The following is a 9551-nucleotide window of genomic DNA, read 5'->3' on the forward strand; positions in this document are numbered from 1 at the left end:
GGGGGGGGGACCCGGGCTGCTCCCTGGCCCAAGGCGCCGGTAGCTCTGCAGCACCCTGGGGAGCCCCAGGCGCCCCCAGCCCCGCGGTGCCGGCCGGATCTCAGACCCCGGGTCCCCGCCACCCCCCAGTGAGCCGCCGTCCCAGCGCAGCGAGTGGGGAGCGAGGGCAGAGCAGCTCCTGCCCGGGGAGACGGAGCCCCTGGAAACGCCTCCCCGGCGGGGCCGGCGCGGCACGGCGAAGCGCAGCTCGGCGAGCAGTGCGAGGCCAGCTCCGCAGCCCCCCCGCAGGCTGGCGGCGCGGGGGGGCTGGCGCAGCCCCAGCCCGGGCGCAGCCTGACTCCCTGCCCAGCAATCCCAGGAATCCTGCCGCCGCCGCCAGGGCCGAGAGGCTGCAGCAGCCGCGAGGTATTCGGGGCCTGCGCCGCGCGGGGAGCAGGTAGGGCTGCAGGAATGTGCAGYGGCAACGGAAACAGCGCGGCAGCCGCCCAGCGCCGGGGCCCGAGTGCGCGGCAGCGCCTGCGGGCACCATCACACCAAGCAGCCCCCCACAGCACAGGGCACGCAGCTAAGGGGCAAAAAGCGCTTCCCTCCCAGCTCGTTCACTCTGAGCCCTACCGATAGACCAAGGCTCCAGCTGACTGCCGGGAGGCAGCTGGCACGGGTGCAGCGCAGCCCAGGGAGGCTGACAGCAGGGCAGCTTCCCCGCGGGACAGCAGGGGATCAGGCCATGAGCTTCGCTCCCCTGTGAGACTCCTGCAGCACCGAGCGGTGAAGAGCAAAGAGCTTTATTTAAAAATAGTTTATGTACAGTCCCTGGGGGCAGAGGATGGTCACGTTCACGAGCAGCGCCCGGGGCCTCGGCGCCCCGCATGCAGCGGCCCCAGGCAGCAGCGGGGGTGAGGGCTGGAGGCAGAGGGGCAGYGCAGGCGCCGCAGCCCCCAGCCCCGCGGCCGGCAGGTCCCTGCCGCGGTCCCCGTCCCTCGGCAGGGCAGGGGGGCGGCAGAGCAGGAGGGACGAGGTGGCGGCGCCGGGGCAGGGCGGCGAGGAGCGGGTCGGAGCGGCTCAGAGGAGGCGGACGAGGCGGCCCAGCGTCTCCGCCACCTTCGCGCGCACGGCGGGCGCCGGGTCCTTCAGCAGCAGGTTGAGAGCTGCAAGGGGAGAGCAGAGCGCTGGGGCCGGGGCCGCGGACGCCCGGGGGCCGGCCCGGCTGCGCAGCCGCTCGCGGGGCCGAGCCTCCTCTATCAGCACTGTTTCCTACCGCTTGGACCCGCGCCCGGGTGTGAGAAAACAGTCCAGGTAGTTTTTCCTAGCAGTAGAAAGAATAATAATATTTTCCCAGTAGCTTGTTTACGCCGCGCCGGAGCACAGCCCCGCGCAGCCCCTCGGCGCCCGGGCGCAGCCCCCGGGCCCGCGGAGCCCGCGCGGCTCATCCCCTCACCGCGGGACGCGCGCGCAGCCCAGCGCGGCCGCTGCCTCCAGCCATTACTCACACGCATGCAGATTATCTTTCACTTGTTTCAAACAGACAGGCCTCTTTCTTCTGGAAGGGCTCGGGGAGCCAACGGAAAGATAGTTTTTCCTTTTTTAGTGTTTTTTAAGCTCTCTTGGAACAATCCAAAAGTTTCCATGCATTACTATATACTATGAGGTCACTAGTGACAGGGAAAAAATCCCTGAAATCCAGGAAAATTACTTAACTCTGCTCCAGAATGCCACCAGCTTCAATCTGACTTTTTATTAGCCACTCATAACGAGCCTTAGCTCTGCCTTTTAACAGCTAACGCATTACAAACGGGCGCTGCAAGGCCCCTCCGCTTACGCTAAGCCACTGCAAATGCCGGCGAGCCCCGGGCAGGCGCCGCCGGCCGCGGACGAGGCTGGAAGCGCGGCCAGGCCGGTGCTGCCCGGCGGCGCTCGAGGCTCTGCGGGCAGAGCACCCCCCAGCCCCGGCGAGGAAAGGCCTGGGCCGGGCTGGGGGCCTTCCCCAGGCCCCTCTGCCCCCCGCACTGGGGCCAGGCGCAGAAGCTCGTGCCCCCGCYGCTGTTACTGGGCTCGCGCAGCAGAGCCCGGCGCCTGCCGCAGGCAGCTCGCGGTCCCGGCCGGGCCCGGGCTTGGCTCCGGCGGGCAGAGGCTGGTCCCGTTTCTCAGGCTGCAAGAGCCCCGGGGGGTAGCGGCACAGCCCCCCGAGCCCTCACTGCCGGCAGCACCACGCACCCCGAAGCCCATGCTGCGGGCAGCGCCGCAGCCCCCCGCGCCCCCGCCGCCAGCAGCGCCGTGCACAGCTCTGCTCCCGCCGCCGGCAGCGCCGGGCAGGCCCAGCAGGCCCGGGAAGCCCCGCGAGCGCGGGTCGCTCGCCTCCCAGCGGCTCACTTGCCCCCGGCCCCTCCGGCGAGCCCTGGGCCTGGCGGCGCAGCGCGGCCCGGCCGCCCGGCTCTGAGCCCGCTGCTCCTGGAAGCAGGCAGCAGGGAACGACTCCTACTCACAGGAAATGAGTTGGTCCAGGTCCACTTGCTGACAGTGGTCTTCATCCACGTGCAGAACAAGAAAGCCTGAGGAAGAATTTCAGAGTCAGGGCTTGGTCTGGATCCCACTGAGAATCCCTAAATCCGAGGAAAGAGGCAACAGAGGCACTCTGGGTGCCAAGTCACTCATCCGTGCCATTAGCATGTTGCGCGGAGTGTCCATGGAAACCCTGCAGCACAGCTCACGGCGGAGCATCACACGTGTTGTGCACACAGCACCCTGTGCAATGTGTGCCCTGAGGAGACCTCCACCAGGAGGGCAGGAGGGGCAGGTTTTCTCCCTGCTGCAGCTCCTAAGACTTGTTGCTTACAAAACATTAATAGCAAATCTGACGCAGGCCCCTATTTCTGCAAAACAGYAGATCTGCATGTGAGTTGCCTGTGGGGGGCTGTCACCCAGACCATGGCTAGACCCAGCCACGTGCTTCCATCTAAACTAGTCGTGGCAGGTGCCACGAGTTGAGTGAGCATTAGAGGCAAACAGCGGCCARAAAGTTCCTGTGGTCGTGGCACCACCCGGGCACATCACAGGCACTCTTGTCCCCAAGTCGGGTCAGAGCGAGATGCAGCTTTGCAGGGTATCAAGGCACCAGACGAGCTGGGACTGCCAGGCCTTCCCAGGACAGCACGAACGGTCACRCACAGGAGCTTCTGCGAGAAGGAGGCCCATGCTGAATGCAAGGAGGGTCTCGGGAGCAGCCTTACCAATGAACATGGGCGCAGCTGCTCTGATGTCAACCCAGCTGCTCTTGAAGTAGAACAGGTTGGTCGAAATCAGGCGATTCAGCATCTCTGGGTAGCTCTGCATCTAGGAGGGAAAGCAGAGGAGAWCACCAAGGACCCAAGACCAGCTGCCTGCAGCACCAGCACCGCTGCCCAGAAACACAGAGGTCCTGGGAGGGCTGCACGTTATCCCAGGAACATAACTGGGCCCACAGCAAACAGCTCCACGAGGATACAAAGGCACCAGGCAGGACCCGGACATCCCTGCGGACAGAGCCGGTGGCCAGCGAGGAGCCGGCCCCACTGCCAGGGGGCTCTCCCACCACTCACCAGGTGCTTACAGACGTTGTTCATGAACTCCCCGTAGTGCAGGCTCCTGTCCTCCTGCAGGTGGTTCAGGAACATGTCGCAGAGCCCCTCGCAGCCCATGTTGGGGCCGCACATGCGCAGAGCAAACTTGCAGGCCTGCAGCACAGGGAGGGGGAGGCTGCAGCATGCATCTGAGAGCTCCACATCCGACAGCCTCCCCGAGGCAGGTTGCTCCAGCCCCGGTGAAGGATCCTGGTACCTGCCAGCCAGCATGGGGCAGGATGCCATCGGCCAGCAGTTGCCAACAAGGCACTTACTTTGACCACCTCTGGCTTTGGGTCCTGAAGRTGGAGCAGCAGCGTCACCAGCCCGTTAAGGATCTGCTCGAAGAAGACTTCACAGTTGTCTTCGCTGAATTTAGTCAGCTGGCCAAAGAGCACGATAGACGACTTGCGGAGGTCGGGCTGCTCCTGCAAGTGGAGGGGACAAGGAGCCRTCAGGAGGGATGGGCTGCTGGTCCACACTGAGTACCTCCTGCCTGTGCCTGGGGCACATGTAGCACAGCTGCTGCTGCCCACCTCCCTGCTCCTCTTCCAAGGCCTGAGGACATCAAAAGCAGCAAGGGAAAATGCTGCTGCCAGTCCCAAAYCTGCAACACCTCTCCCCTGGGACACCTGGGTCCCCAGCTGCTCTGGGGAGTCCCAGAAGAGGCGAGGAACAAGACGTTTCCAGCACAATCCTTCACCAGGAAGCATCAACACCCCCGCGGCTGAGGGCAGGCTCCATTTGTGGTGTAAATTCACCCAAAGGGCCCCTCTACTTCCCAGTCATCTTGTTGTCCACCCTCAGTGCCGTGCTTGGCTCTGAACTCCCTGCTCGGAGCCCAGCACACATCGGCTCGAGTGCCGTGCGCCCGGACCTCCTCCCGCTCAGCCCCGTGGTGGTGGCCATGGCAAGGAAGGAGCTGTGCTGTGCCGAGAAGAGCCCTGTGCTCCTGGTCCCGTCCCTCCATTGAGCAGGCTCCGGCTCACTGCAGACAAGGCATTTAACACGCTGACCACCACRCTAGCTCCACCTCGCCGGGACTCCCCCTTACGCTGTCGAAGAAGGGCCGGATCCTGATTGCGATGTGGAGGAGCATGGACTGGATGTCTCTCTCCTCCACGTGATCCAGGAGCTTGTAGAGACTGGACATGGCCTCCAGCGCAACCAGGTTGTGGGGATCGTCCTTGTCATCCATGCCGTTGACCATGGAGGCCAGGAGCTTGGCCCCGTGCTTCCTCACCTGCAAGGGAAGAGCGAGCAGGAGCACAGCAAAGCACCCACGCGTCCGCTCTCGTTTGCCCTCTGGATTTCCCAGCGGAAACCTCCAGGCAGGCTCGCTTCAGCGTAATACCGGGTCCCAGCGCGGACGCCGTGCCAGGGCACCAGCGCCGGGGGCGCCGGCACATCCGTCCAGAGCATGGAGGGGCTGGTTCGAGCGGGGCYGGCGGCAGCTCCCCCGCCGGGCAGGGAGGGCTCTGGGGCGCAGGGAATCCCGGCACCCTTGGTGCCTCTCCGTGCCGGCCGTGCCAGCCTTCAGCCCTTCCTCATCCTCGCCGGCCACGCGCACCCCGAGGGGCGCTTGGTTTCTTGCCTCCCTTTGGCTCACGCAGCCCAGAGCGCCGGATGCCGTTAGAGCAGCGGCTCCRACCAGGCTACGCCAGCAGAAAGGTATTTTTAGTAGCTACTTATATTTTAGTGGCAGATCACAGTAGCTTATTGTCTGTCCCGCGGCTGACCCGCCCGCGACCCCTTCCTGGGGCTTGGCGCRGGCCGAGCGCCGGAGCGCAGCACCCGCCGAGCCCCCGGGCGGCTGCCGATCRGCGAGCAGGTAGGGAAGGCTGCGGCAGCTGCCTGAATCACACGGCCAGCGTGGGAGCCGCCGCGCCGAGCTGAGCTCTGGAGGAAGCGTTTATCAGCTGGTAAACGTGCAAGAGCAACGGGGGAGCAAAGAGCGGCAGCCTGACGTGCGTCACGCGGACCCCCAAAGCGCGACCCGGCTCATCGCGGCCGGCCCGTCTCCCCGGAGGACGCCGYGCTTTGCTCTAAAAGCAGGCGTCATAAAAGGCATCGCTTAAAACAGTCRAACATCCCAACCAGAGCGATCTCGCAGCGCCTGCCGGCCCCAGCGACCAGCACAGGGAGACGTGCAGACGGGGACTTGGTTTCTGAGATGCCATCATGCGTGGGAGTCCCTTCGCTAGAGCTACAGTGCAGCAGACGGCCCCGTCCGAAGATCTGGCCCATCTTCGACACGTGGCAGCACAAGGGGTTACTCCTCCCCCCCCGGACACCAGCCCCAGGAAGGACTCGCTCGGGGCAGGGGAACGTGGAGTCTGCTCTTACCTTTTCTGGCGCCCCAGAGGAGATGTTGCCCAGCCCTCGGAGCGCCAGCATGCGCACCGACATGCAGGGGTCCTTCTGCCTGCTCGTCATGTTGTCCATCATGGTCTCCAGCAGGATCAGGTCGTTCACCACGTTGCTATTAAGGAGCTAAAGCAGGAGAGAACCTCGGCATCAACAGGATGGCAGTGCCCCAAATCATGATGGAGATACATACACATTCCAGTTGCTCCTTCACAGATGGAAAGAGCACAAGGTACACTTGATTTGCTCCTCAGCTCTACCTGTACATCATCCACAGACACGAGTGGAGGAGCCCTCAACCCTTATTTCCCTAACCCCATACTCAGGCCTGGGGAATCTGCAATAATTTGTAATATGTAAATCAAGAAAATCAAGCAACAAAGCAGCAGGAAACCCTGCCAAGCACCAACAGCAGGAGAAACCCAACAGCTTCTCGCTTTGGGGCGAAGGCCAGCACCCACTTGGAAGGTAGATCACTGGCTCCCAAGATCCCCTTCCAGGTGAGTTTAGGAGAGCTATGAAAGCAACTGGAGATCAGACTAGGACTGTGCTCTGTGCTCTTCTGCAGGCTTTTCGCTTCTGTATTATCACCTACGAGCCCCAAGCCAGTTACCTTGACTCTTCAACCAAGAACCGTGCTCTGTTCTGCTGCCAGCTTGGCGTCACCTCCTTGGGCCGATATTTCACAAGCTCGGTTGGGGCTAGCTGCCAAGGGGGCCCCAGGACACGCCAGGGAGCGAGGTGCCCAGGCCCGGGGGACGCTGAGGGAGACCCTGGCACGAAGCGCATCCCCCTGGTCTGCAGGGAGGCCCAGCGGCACAGCCAGCAGCTCGCTGGAAAGGAGCGCTCTCCAGACGACAGACCGGTCTGGGGCAGAGAGATCCCACCACCCCCACAGCACCGAGCGCTCCCCTGGAGCCCCCTGCGCGGGGAACATCCCCAAGTGACTTTGGAGCAGCAGAACCAGAGCTTTTGGCAAGCAGCTGCTCGCTTGGAGCCCGGGAGCGCTCGGAGACACGCTTAGAGAAGTTGGCTAGGCACGAGTTCAAGGAGGCTATTTCAGGAGACCTGGCTAACCGAGGGCTGCAGGGCTGCTCTCCCACTGACCCTCGTAACCGAGCCCCCGAGATGCCGGGAGAGCCGCGTGCGGAAGCGGGACGAGCTCCAAGGAACGGCGCGCGCTCTCCCGGCGGAGCCCAGCTCCTCCCGAACCGACCGAGCTCCGCGTCACGGAAAGGCCGTCGATCGCCCGCAAGAGAGGGTCGGGCGCTGACCCGGGAGCGGCTCCAGGCAGGGGCCGGGGGGCCGGTCCCACGGCCTCCCCGCGGGCGCCCGCTCCCAGCCCCTCCCGAGGCCGAGAGGGRCCCCGCGACCGGGGAGCCCCGGGCAGAGCGCAGAGCTCGGCCCAGCCGCGGGGCCGCGCTGCCCGGTCGCGCACCCTGCGCGCGGACGCCGGCAGGGCCCCGACGCGGCCCTGGGGCTCGCGGGGAGCCACGCGGGACGGCGCAGAGCCTCCGAGCCGGCTGCAAGAAGGCTGCCGCGGACGTCGCGGGGCGGCTGGTTCCCGCAGGTTCCCTTCGCTGGAGCCTAGTGGCCGTTCCCCGCCTCGCTTCCACTCTGTCATCTCCGTCACTGGCACGGCCGAGAGAAAAGGGACTGAGCTCTCACCTCATCAGTTTTGAGAGAGGGAGACACAGGCATTTGCTTCCTTCCCCTCCAGCTCCATGGTGAGGCAAAGCTGCTATTTTAAACCCTTTAAGGATGCAGAGAGCCAACCACACTCCAAAACTAAAGCAGATTCTGGGACAGGATCCAAGARCAGGGCCATCAGCTCCCCCAGCCAAACAGAAAATAAAAACAGTGCCTTAATCCCAGGCTGCTTAAGCAGCTGAGAATTTAAAAGGTGGTTTATAAGCAGGGATATAGTTCTGCATTGTTGGCATAAGGTGCTCCTTTATGTAACAAAAACTACTTGAGTGGCCCAGGGCTTTAAGGTGGTATGTACGGAGAGATAGTGTTGCAGTCTGCTGGCTCCGGCGCTGCCCCGCGCCGGAGGAAAGGACTTGAGTCACTTCATTCTTTAAGGTGGTATGTAAGGATAGAGTTATGGCTTGCTGGCTCATCGCAGTGATGTGTTAAGAGTTGGACTCGTGCTAGCGCTCCTCTGCCATCCCTCTACCAGAGGGCCGGGAAGCCGAGGAGGACCGCGCCGCCCCGSGCGCCCGCAGGCGAGGCCCCCGCCGCGGGTTTAACCCTCGGCGCCTCGGCCGCTCTCCCGCGGGGATAACGCGGGGTCGAGGAGCCGGCCGGCGGGGCGGCCCCCTCCCGCGCCGCTCGCCCGCCTCACCTCCGCGAGGAAGGCCGTGGTGGTGATCCGCTGGCTGTCCAGGACGCTGCTCAGCACCGGGATGAGGTTCTTCACGATCAGGGGGAGCCTGGGGCCGGCGTGCCGCGCCATCGCGCTGCGAACGCAACGGCCCCACGTCACCGCGGCGCCCGGGGGCAGCGGCGTCGCGCCGGCTCCGCGCGCCCGGGGCAGCACCCGGCGCCCCGCACCTGGAAGGAGCCTGCTCCCGCGGACCGCGGCCAGGAGGGACGGGCTTCGCTTTGGACGAGACGCTCTCAAGCGTTTGGGAGGTTCAATAAGGCATTTTTGCAAATGCTGGAAAATCCCAAACCGGTCGTCTCCTCCGCAGCCGTCCAAGAGCTATTAAGCGCGCTGGGTGGAGGGAAAGCGAAGTCCCCAGCTGAACCAGACTGTGCTGAACCGGACCCGGGGCCGTCGGCACGAGGACGCGCGGCAGCCGCGGGACGGGCGGGCAGCTCCCAGCCGGCCGCCGCAGGGACCGACGTCGGCCCAACACCTGCTCAGCRGCAGGGACGCCCCAGCAGCGGCAGAAGGCGCGTCTGGGCTGGAGACCGCGCAGCCTCGCTTCGAGGAGAGGGGCGAGCGCGACGGCAGCGCCTGGACGCGGCCGCAGAGGTTTCGCGCCGTGCCCGAAGAGCTGCCGGCAGCAAGCCGCGCTCCGAGAAGCCCCGGGCAGGGGCGGGAGCCCGGCACACGTCGGCAGGATTTCCACGGCGCTTTTCTGGAAGGTCCGAGCGACCAGGGGCCTGACCGCGCTCCAGCAACGCGCCTCGCCCCGCTCCGCGTCCGCCTGGGCTCCTGCCCCTCCACCAGCAAGCCCGCGGGCCAGTCGCACGAGCAACACGAGCGCTTCCCTCCGCTCCCGCCCTCGGGTGAGCCCGCCGCAGAGCACGAGGCCGGAGATTAGTCGCCCTCCCCACCCAGGCTCGAGGCCACCCAGCAAGAGCCGCCGGCAGCCTCGGCGCGCCGCGGCTCTCGGGGACGCCGCGGCTCTCCCGCCGGCACCGGAGCGGATCCCGGGGAAGCGGCGCCCGGCGCTAGCACCTCACCTGGCGAGCACGGCGACGCCGTCGTGGTGCCGCTCGGTGCTGGCCATCAGCTCCCAGCCTCCGGCGCTGCCCACGGCCCGGGCCACGTCCTCGCTGCCGCCCCGGGCCAGCATGGCTTGCAGCGTTCCCACGGCAGAGCTGGGGAGAGAAGCACGGCTCCGTGAGGCCGGC

General features: G+C 65.4%; 1 protein-coding gene across 3 annotated transcripts in view; it reads right to left on the reverse strand.

The window, feature by feature from the left end:
• Positions 1–769: 769 nt before the first annotated feature.
• Positions 770–9551, reverse strand: part of MROH1 (maestro heat like repeat family member 1) — a 55226-nt gene continuing 46444 nt past the window's right edge. For all 3 annotated transcript variants that reach the window (XM_085317788.1, XM_085317787.1, XM_085317786.1), the window contains 9 exons: positions 9381–9518; positions 8311–8425; positions 5943–6089; positions 4651–4839; positions 3872–4024; positions 3576–3710; positions 3228–3330; positions 2484–2549; positions 770–1148 (listed from right to left, as the gene is read on the reverse strand). In XM_085317788.1, the coding sequence (XP_085173914.1) occupies positions 1063–1148; positions 2484–2549; positions 3228–3330; positions 3576–3710; positions 3872–4024; positions 4651–4839; positions 5943–6089; positions 8311–8425; positions 9381–9518 (1132 nt within the window). In that variant the 3' untranslated portion in view covers positions 770–1062. The remainder of the gene's footprint in view (positions 1149–2483; positions 2550–3227; positions 3331–3575; positions 3711–3871; positions 4025–4650; positions 4840–5942; positions 6090–8310; positions 8426–9380; positions 9519–9551) is intronic.

This window comes from Rhea americana, unplaced genomic scaffold, assembly GCF_003343005.1.
Source record: "Rhea americana isolate MKP2758 unplaced genomic scaffold, rheAme1 scaffold_505, whole genome shotgun sequence".
Classification (NCBI taxonomy): domain Eukaryota; kingdom Metazoa; phylum Chordata; class Aves; order Rheiformes; family Rheidae; genus Rhea; species Rhea americana.